At 39.1% G+C, this 18,896-nt stretch overlaps 2 protein-coding genes across 2 annotated transcripts; one reads left to right on the forward strand and one right to left on the reverse strand.

Annotated features, from left to right (window-relative positions):
* On the forward strand, positions 1-3,239 carry LOC114188307 (wee1-like protein kinase). Its single transcript, XM_028076904.2, has 10 exons — positions 1-139; positions 205-271; positions 347-425; positions 616-858; positions 968-1,044; positions 1,165-1,274; positions 1,352-1,392; positions 1,482-1,630; positions 2,006-2,359; positions 2,895-3,239. The coding sequence occupies exons 1-10, from the start codon at positions 51-53 to the stop codon at positions 2,982-2,984; spliced, it is 1,299 nt and encodes a 432-aa protein (XP_027932705.1). The 5' UTR covers positions 1-50; the 3' UTR covers positions 2,985-3,239.
* An 8,708-nt stretch (positions 3,240-11,947) lies between these two features.
* On the reverse strand, positions 11,948-12,832 carry LOC146885434 (uncharacterized). Its single transcript, XM_085674926.1, has 2 exons — positions 12,755-12,832; positions 11,948-12,625 (listed from the first exon to the last, which is right to left on the reverse strand). Exons 1-2 carry the CDS (start codon positions 12,830-12,832, stop codon positions 11,948-11,950), a joined length of 756 nt encoding a protein of 251 aa, XP_085531052.1.
* Positions 12,833-18,896: the final 6,064 nt, after the last annotated feature.

Consider the following 18,896-nt stretch of genomic DNA (forward strand, 5'->3'; position numbering starts at 1 on the left):
ATAAAATAAGTCTTTTATTGCTCTGAAACACTTCATCTCCCACACTTAAGATGAATACGAAAAGGCAGAACGAAGAGCCGGAGCTGGAGCCTTCTGCCGGAGAGGATGACGGCATCATTCTCAGTCAGCAACTGTTTTGGTAAGAACTGTCTTACTCCCTTCAACCTTCTCTCTCTAACTCTCACCTTTGTTTGTCTTTCCCAGCACACCGGATTACTTAACTCCGGAAGATCAGTTTCCTTTGAAAGGCTTCCATAGTGACATCGACAAGGTAACTGACATTTCATTCTATATATTTTATATTTTTATATTTTCATATTTTTATAGTTTTTTTTTGTCGTCTCAGGTGGAGGAAGATGACCCATGCCCCAAGTCACCCCGGAAGGAGAAACCGTATGAAACCAAATTCAAAAGACGCAGAGTGGGTAAGAATAAGTGTTGTTTGATACTTTTTTTTCATTTAAAAGTAATAATAATTACAATGTCTTGAAAAAGATTTGATTTTTAACTATTAAGTACGGTTGTTATCTCAGAAAATAAGCTATAATGGTGTTATTTTGAATGTAATATAAATATATACACGCACTTAATACATTTACCTTCTATCTGTCATAGAGGACGGTGATACTCTCAGTTTTACCGATGATGGTGAACCAGTTGTGAAACTTGGCAGTAACCATGAGCCATTTGTGGGATTTGAGAGTCATTTTGATCGAGTAGAAGACTTTCATATATTAAGGACTCATACGTCGCGTTCTGCTGGATGCCGGCCTCCTCTTTGCAATAGAAACTCCTTTTTGAACAGCAATTCAGAGGACGAAGAGAACATTTTTAGAATCCAAACATTAAAATGGAATGGTACGAATGATTTTGATTTTTTTTGTTGGTTTAGCTATTTTATTTTCACCTTTAGGGTTAAGTGGCAAATGTTTGCTTTTTACCACTGTATATAATTATGAATATGCAGACTATGGAAATGGTCCACCTTCCATTATTGGTAGTAATGGTTCGTCACGCTATATCAATGACTTTCGTGAGATTAAGGTATTATTTTTGACAAAGAAGTTGTAACTGCCTAACATGAATTGTTTTGGATTGGTATTCACTGGCTGCAGTTATGATTTTGGTTTTCATGACATATGTAACTTTTCCTTTTGTTACCAGGAAATTGGTAAAGGAAACTTTAACAAAGTTTTTAAAGTAATGAACCGATTAGATGGCTGCATGTATGCTGTGAAACGTACCATCGAAAGGTTGCGTACGGAACCAGAAAGGTGACATCCTGATCATACCTATGGATGTTCATTGTGTGTTTGTTTTAGCTATTTACGCCAATCTTTTATCCTTGTAGGCTTAAAGCTTTTAACGAAGTTCAATCTTTGGCTGCCATAGGTTTCTATTCTACGCTTTCAACTCTTGTTTTGTTCTATATTGACTTTCATGTTGTTTCTTTGGTCATATTTACCTCCTTGCTGCTTTAGGGCGCCATAAAAATATAGTGACATACTATTATTCTTGGATTGAGGTTGAACAAATGTATACTCAGATGGAGTTTTGTGATCACAACTTATCTTATGAAAACTGTCCAATATTGCTTACCGAACGACATGAACTGCAAGTTTTATATCAGGTTAGCCTTATCTTATATGTAGTCCTCTACATAAATGATCTGTTTGGTTCTTCAATGTGTGAGAAGTTGTCAATTTAATCGTTGAAATAATGGGAACTCTGATTTAGTTTCTTAATATGTAGAAGATACAAATTGATCCATATAGTTCAATGACAAATTAGTTCCTAATACTGTCAAATTGATTCTTAAAATTACATTTTTATGACTAAATAGTTGCACAAAACTTTACAACACGACCTAACTTTTATACGTTTAAGAATAATTTTGTATAGTGCAAATCAGATTTGTTTAGGCATTCCTACTTAAATTTTTTACTGGATGTGTTGTTTCTGTTTGGCGATCATATTTTGATTTGTGGTTATAATTTTGGCTCAGGTTTCTAGTGCATTGCAATTTATACATGAAAAGGGAATAGCTCATCTTCATGTCAAGCCACAAAATATTTACGTCAAAGATGGCATTTATAAGCTTGGTGGTTTTCGATGTGCGACTCTATTAGACAATAGCTTGCATGTTGAAGCGGGTGATGCACAGTACATGCCGCCGGAGATTCTCAATGAGAATTATGATCACCTAGGGAAGGCAGATATCTTCTCCCTAGGAGCTTCCATGTTTGACATAATTCAAAGATCACGTTTGCCAAAAGCAGAAACTGAGTTCTCTAAACTTAAAGAGGGAAAGGTGCCACACTTGCCTGGAGTTACAATCCAGTTTCAAAACTTGCTCAAGGTGCTTCTTTTCATTCTATTTTTACCTGAAATCTTGTGTAACACGTTTTGGCTTGAGTTTTGAAATATTGCAATAATTATTTGCTTCCTTGTTTCTAAAATCTTCTTTCAGTGTTTTGACTGTTTAGCAAATGTTATACAAGTAATGGGAAGTCCAATGGGGTACACTTCAGTGAAGAAACTAGACATGGATACGTATATATAATAATTGTTTATTATGCTTTGCTTGTTATTTAATTATGTGAAATATATATTTAGTTCTATTTAAATGTGATCTGTAAGCGGTAATTAGGATAATATAGTGAATGTTAACTGTCAAGTATGTTGCTTCTCTATTTACTGCTGAGTCATCTTGCCATTGTGACATTTAAATTCCGGTGTTAACTGGTCTATTAACTGGTGTTCTAGTGCATAAGAAATTTTAAAAGCAGAACGTTTTTAACTAGTGGTCTTTAATCAAATCGTGAATGTGTTGAATATTATAATTTGAGGTTTGATTTGGTTTACTTGACGAGTTTATGGTAATTCACTTACAGGTCATGATGGACCCTGATCCTCTTAAGCGTCCTTCTGCCACTGAGATATTGGGAAATTCAATATTCAGAGGATCCCTTAAAATGACATAAGTTTGACAGGTTCTGGTAATTTTTATTTTGGAGGACTTGACCATGTATAATGTAATTGGCCAACTTTGTGTCCTATTTTTTGGAACATGTATATTTTGAATGTAGTACATATTGTAATGGGGATTGCAGAAGTGTTTACATGGTAGTAGCCATTGAAGAAACACTAACCATGAAATATTTGATCATTATATGATTTCATCTACTAATTTGAAAATGATTATATCAGTTTCTGAGATATTCATTTTACTTTGGTGAAGAGGAGAAGAATCTGATTCAAATTTTGCTGTGACTGGCTAATTTTTGGTTTTTATCTTGGTCTATGCAATTCTAGTCTATTCATACTTGATATAATACATAAACACTTTTCATGTTGGATTTTTTTTAACTCAACATTTAGATGTAATTTCAAGATCTACTCTCATCAATTTCATTTTTGCCTTCATGGTTTAAGTCCAACTATTTCTTGAAAATAATGTAAATGCGAGTGGAGCAATCTTCTTTTGGCGTCTTTTTGTATCTTCGAACACATTCTTTCATTTGTTTCCCGTAAGTGTATTTTATGAACAAAAATATCTTCTTAAATCCCTTAATAGAGATTGTGATACTTCTTTAAACTATTAAAAAACTCAAAATTTCATTCTAGGTAACAAACCAATAGGGGTGCATTCGAATGAATGTAATTTGACATACAGTTTGTAGTGGTTTCAAACATATTTTAGATTATGTATGAGATAAAATGTGTTAAACTTATGTCACTCTAAAGTGATGTAAAAAGATACTGTGTAATGAATATATATTGCTTCATTGTTGGATTTGTGATTTTTTAACTCAACAGTTGGTGTTTTCATTGAATTCAATGGCTAAAAATACACATTTGAAGGAGTTCTCCAATGATGTTAAATGCATTTTAGCATTGGTGAAATTACGAGACACAAAAATACCACTTTCGAAATCATTACAAAAGTTACAACTAATCATTAGTAAACAATAATATTTTCCAAATACCTCATTATTTTTCAAATCAATCTGCTTAAAATTATTATCTTATTCTTCATTCTTATTTTACTAAACATCTACCACTGACTATTTAAAAATAAAATTAAAACTACATAAAATTATATTCCTAATTTTTATCTTTACATTAAACTTTTTTTCAAATAATTTCACCTCCAATCATGTTATTATTTAATTTATTACACCAAAAAATTTATTAAAAAATTATTTTAACTAAATAAATATACATTTATTAAATTTCATTTTACCAAAACCAACCTTACAATATATTGTTATCATAATTTTTATATTACAATAATTGTAATATATTTAAATCATCTTACTAAAAATAGTAACATTTAAATTCATTCAACCTGAAGCTGAATTCATTCTTTCAAGAGTGAAACGGTCCAATTGCACAGGAAAAAAAAATGCAGTTTTGGTTGCTTTTTCGGAGTATTTTTGGTGGATTTTTGTGGTGGTGTATGTGGGTGATTTGGCTAGGTATAGGCATTGTAAAAATTGCAAAATAAATTGTGGGCCAAAGTTACAAATTCAGCAAAATAAGGAGTGAAATTATATAAGAAAATAATCATACGTCGTGAAACACTAATTTTTACAATTTTTTAAAGACTAGAAAATATTTATACGAAATTGATGAATTAAAATAAAGGCTTTTATTTTTACTTGATGTACATGAGTTTTGATTAGTTGGAGGCATGCGAGAGAAAGATTTGAGGTGCTGTGTTGGGTCGCATATATGAAACATTTAAACAAACGCATGGTGGCTAGGGACGGTGGTGTAACTTGTGAGTGATTTGCGGTGACGGTTGAGAATGGATGCCATGGGAGAGAGAGAAAAAGGGAGTGTGAGCTTAGAGGGAGAGAAGGTGATATTGGTCCCTTACATGCAAGCAAACTTCCCCAAATATCACCAATGGATGAAGGACCCTTCTCTCCTTTAGGCCACTGCCTCCCACCCTCTCTTGTTAGAATTAATTGACGAATTAATTATATTATGATTCATTTGAAATATTATGATGGGTCCAATTGTAATTTAATAAAATCTAAAGACTTATTGGTTATTATTATTGGAAGTGATAACAAAATAAAATAAAGATAAGATAAAATAAAAACCAACTTGATGGACATTGGGTTTTATAAAGGGATTGTGGTTCTGTCTCTAGCTATAAGGTTCTTTTCATAGTAACCCATCAAGAACATGTGAGAAGAGAAAGAAAGACAAAGAGATAGATTGGAAAACAGTGGTTGAAGAGCACACAAGATTACAAAATTGAAGAATGCATATTCACAGGATCTCCCATGGATAAATGTTAGTGCTCTACTATGTTTTATCGTGTGAGAATCCTAAATTCTAAAGACCCTTAGTTTTACATGTGGTATCAGAGCATAGGATTTATAATTCTCCTATTATGTGATGTTTCTCTTTATGATGTTTTCCCCTAATGATATAAACCCTAATTTAATTTTATGAACCGACATTAAAATATTGCATCCCGTTGCTGCTTGGAATTGTATGCGTGCTTTTAAAAGAATCATGTTTTCCGCTGTTACGTGTGTACGAACGAAAGTTGTTAATTTTAATTTGGAATAAAGTAATGAATGCAATAATGTGTGAATGGCTTAAAAACCGTTACTGTGTGAATGGCAAAGTAAATGGCATTGAAAGTTTTAGTTATATTAGTGTGAATGTGCCCATGTGTGTGAACGTGCATCGTGCATCAGTTAAGATGAGTAATTTTTTTATTGGTTTACGTCACCATTAAATTAATATTAATTATTTTATTTATATAAATAATTAATAATTTTATTTTAATTTGTAATAATATTTATGTTTGTTATTGTTTTATTAAAATTAATGAGGATTGTAACACCCAATTTATTTAATAAAGCTAAATAAAGGATATGACACACAAAATAATATAAGAAGCGAGAATAAAATAGTATGACGTCACTCATACAAATATCCTAAACTTAAAGGACGAATAAAAGTGGCACACCACGATGCCAGGTACCAAGTAAAGCAAGAGAGATAAAGACTTTAACAAATCACCAAGGAAAACAATACGGGCCTTAGCCCCAAATGAAGAGCCCAAAGGCAGAAGTCAATCCAAAGGCTAAGCAGCAGAACCATCACCTCCCCGTTGACCACGGGTGTTCCTCGCATCTGCTCACATCAACAAGTTGATGATCATCGCAAAAGAGAGTACCACACAGCAGAACACACAACAATAAAAGTAGGGTAAGCTAGAGCACAAAATAATTCCATCATGCAATCTGATACACTTTCACAGTCAACAATACACAAAACACCCAAGCATGCTATGACTCTCAAACCAATACACTAAGACTCGACTCGACTCATCCGGATACATACAATCTGGTCGGATTCAACAGATGCTTGCACTTGTGGTGGATACCTCTGCTCACCCCCAAGTTATGTGTTATAAGTGTTACAATGAATCAATTTTCCTCACACACAAGGTTAGCCCTTAATGAGTTTCAGGCCTCCTGCTACTCTCACCACAGGAGTCAGTCCGCTCTAAGTGAGACTAACTGACTCCTTAGAATGTCAGGATGCAACCTTACCTTGAATCCTTACCAGACTATATAGATGGGGCACCACCATGGACACCCACTAACAGGGGCCATGGAATTACATCCCGACCACTAAAGCACGACCCTGAAATCTCACCTAGAGATTTCAAGGAATTACGCACTTACACAGACCAATCATATCCAAACAATCAATAAAGCTTTTATCATGCATGTACAAAATTATGTCGACCTTTGTTACCGGTCCTTCTCATGTTTCAGATCAAACCCATACCAACTCATCATACTCCATCCATGAATACTGAATCTCAGCACATCTCATTATCATGCCACTTTCATTGTTGGTATCGCGCAACGAAATATATAATCTTTGGTAAAAAACCAAGAGGGGGGGGGGGGGGGTGAATTGGATTTTTATAAGTCTTAATAGGTTTTAAATTTTTTCTCAAAATTTAAATGATTAACTTAAAATCAAAGTTACTTTAAATGCAAGTGCAGATAAATAAAGAGGTTAAGGGAGGAAGATCCACACTGATATTTATACTGGTTCAGATCAAAAGACCCTACGTCCAGTTGTTAATCTCTTAAACAAAGAGATTAACTCAATCGCTATAATAATCGGATTACAATAGATTATAAAAGAGTAAGGATTAGAAACACCTCTCTTGAACAACGACAAGAGATGAACAAAAAGCTCCCCTTGAATCACACAGAGGATGACCAGCTTTCCTAGCAACAGCGCAACACTCAATCTTCTAAGAAATCACTTAGAAAAAGTTATCACTCACTCACACTAGGCTTTTCAAAGCTATTTTTTTAAGAATCTCACAGAGCAACACTTTGGAGTTACAACACAAGAACTCTGAATCTTAAAAAAGGTAATTTGAAGTTTGGAAACTAATTTCTATTTAAAGAGGTTTTCGCAGGCTGAGTTAGAAATGAAGAGTTTAGCTAAAACTGCCAAGGATAATCGATTACGCAAAATGGTAATCGATTATCTCATGTACAAATTTGAACAAATATTTTTATAACTGTCAATGGTAATCGATTACCAGAAATGGTAATCGATTATTTTAAGTCGTTTTTCAAGAGCCAAGTTATAATTGCAAGTGATAATTGATTACCATTCGTGGTAATCGATTATCTTAAGTAGGTTTTGAAAAATAGAATTTTTTGAGTTGGTAATCGATTATTATAAGTTGGTAATCGATTACCATACTGATTTTTGCAAAAAAAATTAGTTTCTCTCAGAGGAGTTGCGAGCTGGCTGTTGTTCTAACAATTTTGCACCTAACTAGAAAAAGTTTAAGTCTATTACAATAAGAATCTTTAAACATAAACTATATTGTCTTCAATATCTTCAAGTGTTTTCTTCAACATCTTTATCATCATCAAAATCTTTTAATCAATCTTTGTCAACAATAACCAACCATCTCATGATTTTAACATGTCAAATTCATTCAAGTTCATCATTCACAACCCATACACCCTTCTAAGCATGCATATTCATTTCCCTTCAGGCCAATATATAATGATTCACTCATAAACAAACTAAACATCCAAGAATAGAAATAAAACACCACACCATAACGCGCACTCGTCCAGCTCTTCGCTCAGGCTGAAGGGTCTCGCTTAAGCGAGAGGGTCTCTTGCTCAGGCGAGCTCCCTTCGCCTAGGCGAGAGCTCGACACACAGAAATAGCAACCTCCACGCATTCTTGCTTAAGCGAGTCTCTCCTCGTCTGAGCAAGATGCTTGCTCGCTCAAAAACTGAGCTGGTCGCCTGAGCAACCCCTCGCGTGAAAAGGTCTGGGTGAGTCCCTGCCCATCTCGCCTAGGCGAGACTGGCTCGCTTGGGCGAGATTATCAGGTCTCGCCACTGTTTTCCTACAACAGCCACACACACCAGTCCAAACCAACATGCTCATACGTTCCAAGCTATCATAACATCACACCAACCACATAACATCAAAATAACAGTTGAACAACAGGGAAAAATGAAATACATGAGTAAGCCATAACTTCCCTACTTGGAAATGGCTAGCACAAGACCTTGACTCCAAACAGCGGGACGCGACAACTCAAGGGGTGACTTAAGGAGCTGAAAAAAATAAGAAACAGCGGGGATATAAGTTACCCAGAGTAACATTAGTGGAAATACAGGCACAGAAAGAGGGAGCACTTACGTAGAGAAGAAAAGGACTGATTCGAACTTGCATGCTCACGGTGGTACCAAGCCCTAGCAGAGATAGAAAGACGGCTGCGACTCTTAGGACCAGGAACAGTTTTCTGAAAGTGAGAAGGAGTGTTAGGGTTAGGGCAGACTTAGGGGGTTTTATCCTTTGGGCCAGCCCTTAGGCCTACTATTTAAAAGGCAACCCTTAAAACTTTAGGGCGGGAAACTGGGCCTTAGATTCCCCCCAACAAGAAAAATTTTCGACCTCGAAAATGAAAGCTTAACAGGCAAAAAGATGTGGGTGTGATTTTCTCATGTCTTCCTCTAACTCCCAAGTTGAGTCACCTGTCCTTCTATCCCATATGACTTTAAAAAGGTTGACTGTTTTCCCTCGGTTCTCCTCAACTTTGCTATCTCCTAAAGCAATGGGGGGTACTTCCATAGTAAGATCCTCTCTGATCTGTATATCCTCGGCTTCAAACACATGAGCCGGATCGAACACGTACTTTCTTAGTTGTGAGACGTGGAATACTGGATGAAGGTTTGCCAACTGAGGAGGCAAAGCTATTTCATATGCCATCGGTCCAATCCTCCTGGAGATCTGATAAGGGCCAAGGAACTTAGGAGAGAGCTTCCTTGAGCGGAGAGCCCTTCCCACACTAGTGGTTCGGGTCACCCTCAAAAACACATGATCGCCAGCTGCGAACTCCAAAGGCCTTCTCTTACGATCTGCATAGGCCTTCTGCCTACTCTGAGAAGCCTGCATTCTATTTCTCACAATCCTCACTTTCTTAGTGGTCTGCTCTAACAATTCTAGTCCAACCAACACCGCTTCTCCATCTTGATACCAACAGAGAGGAGTCCTACACCTCCTACCATAAAGAGTCTCGTATGACGCCATGCCAATGCTTACATGAAAACTGTTGTTGTAGGTGAACTCTATCAAAGGCAGTACCTCATCCCAAGCACCCAAGTAGTCCAATATGCATGTTCTCAATAAATCCTCCAGTGACTGGATCGTTCTCTCAAACTGACCATCGGTTTGAGGATGATAAGCCGAACTCATGGTGAGCTTGCTACCCATAGCACTCTGTAGTGTCTGCAAAAACCGTGAAGTGAACCGCGGATCTCTATCTGACACAATACTTGACGATACCCCATGCAACCTCGTTATCTCCTTAATGTACAACTGAGCCAACCTGGCCATAGCCATTCTCAAGTTCATCGCCAAGAAGTGAGCACTTTTGGTCAGTCGGTCCACTATAACCCAGATTGTATCATGCCCCCTACAAGTCTGTGGCAAATGGGTCACAAAATCCATGGAGATGCTGTCCCATTTCCACACTAGCATTTCCAAGGGCTGTAGATTCTCACCGGGTCTCTGATGCTCCACCTTCGCCTTCTGGCATGTTAAACAGGCTGATACGAATTGAGCCACATCTTTCTTCATCCCCTGCCACCAGAAGGTTTCCTTGAGATCCTGGTACATCTTAGTCATGCCGGGGTGCAGACTAAGGCGACTCTTATGTCCTTCCTCCAGGATTAACTTCTTTACCTTTGCATCATTAGGTACAAAAATCCTACCCTGAAATCTCAATATGCCATCATCACCCAAAGCAAAGTCCCTAGCCTCATCTGACCCAAGTTGTTCTCTGACTCTGTTCAGACTAGCATCCAACAACTGCCTCTCCCTAATTGAGCTTAAAAAGTCACTAGATATAGTCAAGGTACTACATCTAATGAACTCAGATCCCAACTCCACCTGTAGCTTCATATCTCGGAATTTCTCAAGTAGCTCCACTTCCTTAATCATGAGGTGTGCAATATGCATTGTCTTCCTAGTCAAGGCATTAGCCACTACATTCGCCTTCCCCGAGTAATATAGCAGTTCAAAATTGTAGTCCTTCAGGAAATCCATCCACCTCCTTTGTCTCATGTTCAGCTCATTCTGATCAAACAGATACTTAAGGCTTTTGTGGTCGCTGAATGCGTGAAACTGAGCACCATAGAGATAGTGCCTCCAGATCTTCAAGGCGAACACTATGGCTGCCAACTCTAGGTCATGAGTGGGGTAGTTATGCTCATGCACCTTAAGTTGTCTTGAAGCGTAGGCCACTGCCTTCTTCTCCTGCATCAACACGCAACCCAATCCTAGATGAGAGGCATCACAATAAACCTCAAAGGGTTTTCCAACATCAGGGATCACTAGAATTGGAGCACTCGTCAACCTTCTATTCAGCTCTTGGAAACTTTCCTCACACTTATCCGTCCAGGTGAATGGTTGGTCCTTCTGATTAAGCAGTGTCAAAGGCGCCACTATCTTGGAAATCCCTCTATAAATCTCCTATAGTAGCCTGCTAACCCCACAAAGCTCCTAATCTCTGTGGCCGACTTAGCACCTTCCCACTTAAGCACTGCCTCAACCTTCGCTGGATCCACTACAATGCCTTGTGCATATATCACATGGCCCAAAAACTGTACCTCATCCATCCAGAACTCGCACTTGGATAACTTGGCATACAACTGCTTCTCCCTCAGAACACCAAGCACTAACCTCAGGTGTTCAGCATGCTCCTCCTAGGTCTTAGAATAGATGAGAATGTCATCTATGAAGACTACGACAAACTTATCTAGGAAGGACCGAAAGATCCTGTTCATGTAGTCCATGAACACTGCCGGAGCATTGGTCACACCGAAAGGCATAACCACATACTCGTAGTGTCCATACCGGGACCTGAAGGTCGTCTTCTGTACATCATCAGACTTTACCAATATCTGGTGGTATCCTGGCCATAGATCAATCTTCGAGAACACCGACGATCCATGCAAATGATCCATCAAGTTGTCAATTCTCGGAAGAGGGTACTTATTCTTGATCGTTATTTTGTTCAACTGCCTGTAGTCCACACACAGACGTGAACTCCCATCCTTCTTCTTCACCAACAATACTGGTGCTCCCCAAGGTGAAGTGTTGGGTCGGATAAACTGCTTCTCCATCAGCTCCTCTATCTGTTTCTTAAGTTCAACCAACTCCGCCGGAGCCATGCGGTATGGGGCCATCGATACCGGACCCGTCCCCGGTACTAGATCGATCGAGAACTCCACCTCTCTGTGGGGAGGCAACCTTGGCACTTCCTTTGGGAATACATCCTCGAATTCCTGCACCACTAGTATGACGAACTTCATTTGTCCTCCTTCCACCTCTAGATGCGTGAAGATTACGAAGCACTGAGCATTGAGCACTGAGCACCACCTTGCAGCTCCTTCAGAACCCTTTGGGACGATAACAACTCAGGCTCCTCTAAGTCGGGGAATAACAATCTCTTTTCTCGGAAATCTATAAGAATGCGATTGGTAGAGAGCCAATCCATCCCTAAGATTACCTCAAACTCTTGTAGAGGCAGGATGATTAGGTTCACTTTGTACCTGCGTCCCTCTACCTTCTTTGGACACCTAGCACATAAGGATGACGTCATGACCAAACCCCACGACGGAGTAGACACCGCAAGCTCACACTGCAGCTCGCCAACCGACATACCCAACCGTTCCACACATACATTTGACACAAAGGAGTGTGTCGCTCCAGAATCATATAACACGCAGCATCTCATTCCAGAAATCACACAATAACCCATAACAAGGTTACTTGAGCCTGCAGCCTCTGCTCCTGTCATAGCGTAGACTCTGCCTATCGCTTGAGGCTTGTTGCCTATGTCCCTCCGCTCGTGCTGGTGGGGAGTCTGAACTGGAGGGCGTGTCACTGCCCTAGCAAGGTTGGGGCAATCCTTCCCAAAGTGGCCTTCCTTGCCACAGTTGTTGCAACGACGATAACCCTCTAAACGTGGGCAGGCGTTCCTCAGGTGAGGGCCTCCACATATATAACACTGTACTCGGCCCTACTCGGGAGAGAAACTCCTAGACCCCTGGGACTGATGGTGGGGTCTATCATACGGCCTCCTCCGCTCCTCATGCCTAGGTTTGGACCCATATGGTCCACCAATCCTCTATGGGCACTGGCCTTCTACCTCACGTTTCATCTTCTCCATCACTCTGGCCTTTTCCACCAGAGCAGCAAAGTTCTTGATGGACAAGGGAACCACCATCAAACGAATATCACCGCAGAGACCATTCTCGAACTTACGGCATCTCTACTCCTCCTCAAGTGGTAGTGTATAGAAGCGGCTGAGGTGCTTGAATCTCTCAGCATACTTTGTCACGGTCTTCCCTCCCTGGGTCAACTGGAGGAATTCCACCTCCTTGGCATACCGGATGCTGTTTGGAAAATACTCGGAAAGGAATCTCTCTCTGAAAGCCTCCCATGTCACCGACTCCTCTCTCTCTCTTCTAGGATGGATTTGGCACTGATCTACCAATGCTCCCTCCCCCGTGAGCATATACACAGAGAACGCTAGCCTGTAATCCGTGGGGCACATCTTTGCATCATAGATGCACTCCAGGTCCTTCAGTCATTGGTCTGCGGCGTCAGGACTAGTCTTGCTTCAGAAAGTCTTACAAGCTCCACTCCTTGACTGTAGGTCGTGGTTCAGGACCGAAGGCGGGTGCAGCCGTCCTGTTCTCCTCCAGCTGGCGGATGGCCTCCATATGCTGTCTATGGGCATCTTCAGCAGCCACCCTAGCAGCTTCTGTTTGAGACATTACCAACTGTTGCTGCTCAAGTGACGCTGCTTGTCGCTACATCGATGCTTCATGTTGCTGCATCATCACCGTAATCTACTACATCATAGCCGCTACCATGGCTTCTATAGCTCTTGCGATGTCCAGTGCATCGCCTTGGGAGGATTGAGTGTTCCTACGATGAGGTGCCATAGTTCACCGGCACACAGAAAATCACTTGGTTAGGCATGATAAGACAGGATTTTAACTAAACACTCAGAGACACACAAAGAAAGCTAAGCGAACAATCCAAGTCCACAAACCTAAGGAATGACCGCTCTGATACCATAAATGTAACACCCCATTTATTTAATAAAGCTAAATAAAGGATATGTCACACATAATAATATAAGAAGCGAGAATAAAATAGTATGACGTCACTCATACATATATCCCAAACTTAAAGGATGAATAAAAGTGGCACACCACGATGCCAGGTACCAAGTAAAGGAAGAGAGATAAAGACTTAAACAAATCACCAGGGAAAACAATATGGGCCTTAGCCCCAAATGAAGAGCCCAAAGGCAGAAGTCAATCCAAAGGCTAAGCAGCGGAACCATCACCTCCTTGTTGACCACGGGTGTTCCTCGCATCTGCTCACATCAACAAGTTGATGATCATCGCAAAAGAGAGTACCACACAGCAGAACACACAACAATAAAAGTAGGGTAAGCTAGAGCACAAAATAATTCCATCATGCAATCTGATACACTTTCACAGTCAACAATACACAAAACACCCAAGCATGCTATGACTCTCAAACCAATACACTAAGACTCGACTCGACTCATCCGGATACATACAATTTGGTCGGATTCAACGGATGCTTGCACTTGTGGTGGATACCTCTGCTCACACCCGAGCTATGTGTTATAAGTGTTACAATGAATCAATTTCCCTCACACACAAGGTTAGCCCTTAATGAGTTTCAGGCCTCCTGTTACTCTCACCACAGGAGTCAGTCCGCTCTAAGTGAGACTAACTGACTCCTTAGAGTGTCAAGATTCAACATTACCTTGAATCCTTACCAGACTATATTGATGGGGTACCACCATGGACACCCAATAACAGGGGCTATGGAATTACGTCCCGACCACTAAAGCACGACCCTGAAATCTTACCTAGAGATTTCAAGGAATTACGTACTGACACAGACCAATCATATCCAAACAATCAATAAAGCTTTTATCATGCATGTACAAAATTATGTCGACCTTTGTTACCGGTCCTTCTCATGTTTCAGATCAAACCCATACCAACTCATCATACTCCATCCATGAATACTGAATCTCAGCATATCTCATTATCATGCCACTTTCATAACTAACCATCTCATGATTTTAACATGTCAAATTCATTCAAGTTCATCATTCACAATCTGTACACCCTTCTAATCATGCATATTCATTTCCCTTCAAGCCAGTATATAATGATTCACTCATAAACAAGCCAAACATCCAAGAATAGAAATAAAACACCACACCATAACATGCACTCGCCCCGCTCTTCGCTCAGGCTGAAGGGTCTCGCTTAAGTGAGAGGGTCTCTCGCTCAGGCGAGCTCCCTTCACCTAGGCGAGAGCTCGACACACAGAAACAAAAACCTTCACGCATTCTCGCTTAGGCGTGTCTCTCCTCGCTTGAGCGAGATGCTCGCTCGCTCAAAAACTGAGCTGGTCGCCTGAGCGACCCTTCGCGTGAAAAGGTCTGGTTGAGTCCCTGCCCATCTCGCCGAGGCGAGACTGGCTCGCTTAGGCGAGATTATCAGGTCTCGCCACTGTTTTCCTGCAACAGCCACACACACTAGTCAAAACCAACATGCTCATACGTTCCAAGCTATCATAACATCACACCAACTACATAACCTCAAAATAACAACTGAACAACAGGGAAAAACGAAATACATGAGTAAGCCATAGCTTCCCTACCTGGAAATGGCTAGCACAAGACCTTGACTCAAAACAGCGGGACGCAGCAACTCAAGGGGCGACTTAAGGAGCTCAAAAAAATAAGAAACAACGGGGATATAAGTTACCAAGAGTAATAGTAGCGAAAATACAGGCACGGAAAGATGGAGCACTTACGTAGAGAAGAAAAGGAGTGGTTCGAACTTGACCTTTTGAAACCACTTGTGCATGTATGGCTTGAAAGCCTCAACCCTTCACTCTCCTAAAATAAAAGGGCTTGCCCTAAACACCGTTGGTTATACTCGTATAATAAACATGATTTTTCACACTAGGGCAGATTTGCCAATATTTATCTCTTCTTGCACTAGTTGGATGATCCCTGAATCTATTGAGACAAATAAAAAAAAACAATTTTCAAAAAAAGAAAAAAGAAAAAAGAAGTCTGATAGATTGAAAACCCAAGAGGGCAATCTAGGAAAAAAAAACAACAAAACCAAAAGAAAGAAAGGAAAAGAAAAGTGACTCTTGTTAAGGTCATCGAGCTTTATCTTAAAGTTAATCTTTTGAAAATAAAGCAATCAAATTTTGAAATGATGTGTGGCCATTTTTCTTCATCCAAATAAGTAAAATATCCTTTGTTACCCCCATTGAGCCAAAAAAAAAAAATAAAGTTTTCTTCTAAAATTGTTCCCAAACAAGGGTTATCATCACATTAGAAGTCAGCTTGAGATGCACAAAAAAAAGCACTCAACGTTTAAATAAAGAGAATTCATCAAAGGAAAAACAAATCCAAAAAGCAAAAGTAATCACAAAGTGATGGCAAATGAAAAGAAATTGAAATAAAGTTTGAAAAAAGCAAAGTGTTCAAAAATTCTTGAGAAATAGCTGATACAATACCTAGATGGTAGCTCTTGTTTAATTAAAACTTGCAAAAAAAAGTAAATTATTTGGGCCTTTATATCCTTTCTTTCAAAGCTTTTTATAGCCCATAGCCACGTTACAAGCCAAGTAAAAGTCCACATAGATTGAATATTGATTGTTCTGATTTTTATAAGCTTGATTTTGCGATAAAGCCACATGACTAACAATGCGGTCGTAAAAGAAGAAAAATGAAAAATGAAAATGGTGTCTCAGGAAGAGGGGAATTCCCTACTAACTGGCCAAAGCAAGTGAAAGAAAATCAAACCAACTAGGGCAATTCTGTTTGCCAATGTTTTTCATATCCATCACCTATTCTGAACAAAACCCATATCCTAAAACTGGGGCAACTTTGTGTGTCTCACATGAATTTTTTCCACCTTGACATTCATAGATCCATTTCCCCATACCTTTTTCCCAAACACCATAACTATGGCAACTTTTGGGTGTTTTGTGTATTTTTACACTAACATTCACCAATTACATCTCCTTTTAGGAATGTGTGAGGAACGACATGCCCACATGGCTATCCCAGTCTCCCCCAAACACTTTCCAAAAATTTCTACCCTTTCACTCACTTATGATTTCAAGCACGCGTGCACTGATGTTGTGAAAGAGAAACTTAAGTATATTCATTTTAAACATTAGACCTCAAGATGTGTGACATTCCTTACTTTCAAGAAAAATTGAAAATAACAATGAGTTTGATGATTGCAAATAGAACAATTGACTCGAACGTGCAAAAAAAAAAAGAGAGAGGTCAAAAGGACAAAGCATTACAAGGTTTTCATCATGCATTCATGCATATCAAGGTTCCGATCCTTACGATTGTGTTTGAAATAATAAATGTGTGTTCTACAATGCATAACCATTCGCATGTCATATCATCATAACATGTGTCAATATATCATCATAACATGAGTCAGCATAATTATGCAACATATCTCTTCAATCAAATGTTTTTTTTTTTCAGAAATAAGAAATTAATATTACAAAAGTTACTTTTGACATTTTTCAAATTAATGGTCCTCTTCATTCATATGAATGACCTATACGCCCCTAAGCCTAGTTTTGTTTGGCCCAAGCCCAGTTTAGTCTGGCCCAAGCCCAAATTTGTCTGGCCCAAGCCCAGTTTTGTCTGGCCCAAGCCCAATTTTTGTTTGGCCCAAGCCCAGATTTGTCTGGCCCAAGCCCAGTTTTGTCTGGCCCAAGCCTAGTTTTTTTTGGCCTAAGCCCAGTTTAGTCTGGTCCAAGCCTAGTTTAGTCTGGCCCAAGCCTAGTTTTGTCTGGCCCAAGCCCAGTTTAGTCTGGCCCAAGCCCAGTTTAGTTTGGCCTAAGCCTAGTTTAGTCTGTCCCAGACCTAGTTTTGTCTGGCCCTCAACCCAGTTTAGTCTGGCCCAAGCCTAGTTTGTCTGGTCCAAGCCCAGTTTATCTGGCCTAAGCCTAGTTTAGTCTAGCCCTCAAGCCCATTTTAGTTTGGCCCAAGCCCAGTTTTATTTGGCCCAAGCCCAGTTTTGTCTGGCCCAAGCCCAGTTTCATACTGGCCCCCTTAATCTGGTTTCATATTGTTTAAAAACATAGTTTTTGTAGCTTAAAAATAATAAGAATTACAAAAAGAAAAAATATAAAAATGAAAATATATAGGAAGTTTTGCATCATAAATTCGCACACTCAAGCATATTAACATTTGCCTCCTTCAACTCTAAAAAAATAGAAGTAAAAAAAGAAAAAAAATATGAAGAAAAAGAGAAATAAAAATGAAAAGACAAAGGTCTTAGGTGATTCATGCATAACATGCATTCATGTACGCATGCATTTCATAAAAAGAAAAAAAGACAAGCAAATTCATTTTTTCATATTATACGTGTAAATTATCATACATTCATATGTCTATATCAAGACCCTCTTCGATGGAATGGTCATTGATTTTCATGTGTTTTCATATTGAGGCCCTCTGCAAAGCAATGGTCATCGATCTTTCATATCAAGACCCTCTACGATGGAATGGTCATTGATTTTCATATGCTTTCATATCGAGGCCCTCTGCAAAAGCAATGGTCATCAATCTTTCATATCAAGACCCTCTGCAAGAGTAATGGTCGTCGATCTTTCATATCAAGGCCCTCTACAAAGCCAATGGTCATTGATCTTTCATATCGAGGCCCTCTGCAAAGCAATGGTCATCGATCTTTCATATCAAGACCCTCTTCGATGGTATGGTCATTGATTTTCATGTGCTTTCATATTGAGGCCCTCTGCAAAGCAATGGTCATCGATCTTTCATATGGAGGCCCTCTGCAGCAATGGTCATCGATTTTTTATATCAAGACCCTCTTCGATGGAATGGTCATTGATTTTCATATGCTTTCATATCGAGGCCCTCTGCAAAAGCCATGGTCATCGATCTTTCATATAAAGACCCTCTGCAAAGGCAATGGTCATTGATCTTTCATATTGAGGCCCTCTGTAACGTCCTAGCCGGAAATTACTTATTAAACTAAAACAAAAATAAAATTAAATAAAAGAACCTCATTTATCATTCAACAATTTCCCAAAATGCGGGAATTATTTAAAACCTTAAGTTCAACGCTCCAAAACAGATAAAATAATTCGCATTAATACTGTAATACAATTAAAATGGTCTATAAAAATTATTACAATAACACCAT

Source organism: Vigna unguiculata, chromosome 6 (assembly GCF_037176805.1).
Source record: "Vigna unguiculata cultivar grain cowpea cultivar isolate G323 ecotype 2 chromosome 6, ASM3717680v1, whole genome shotgun sequence".
NCBI lineage: Eukaryota > Viridiplantae > Streptophyta > Magnoliopsida > Fabales > Fabaceae > Vigna > Vigna unguiculata.

Excerpts from the sequence above, each read along its gene's own strand:
- LOC114188307 (XM_028076904.2), top strand. The coding sequence starts at position 51 with ATGAATACGAAAAGGCAGAACGAAGAGCCGGAGCTGGAGCCTTCTGCC. Across the intron at positions 1,045-1,164 it reads ATGACTTTCGTGAGATTAAG|GAAATTGGTAAAGGAAACTT; the intron begins GTATTATTTTTG and ends TTTTGTTACCAG. Across the intron at positions 1,275-1,351 it reads TTGCGTACGGAACCAGAAAG|GCTTAAAGCTTTTAACGAAG; the intron begins GTGACATCCTGA and ends TTATCCTTGTAG.
- LOC146885434 (XM_085674926.1), bottom strand. The coding sequence starts at position 12,832 with ATGGTGGTTCCCTTGTCCATCAAGAACTTTGCTGCTCTGGTGGAAAAG. Across the intron at positions 12,626-12,754 it reads TGGAGAAGATGAAACGTGAG|GGCCGAGTACAGTGTTATAT; the intron begins GTAGAAGGCCAG and ends TCTCCCGAGTAG.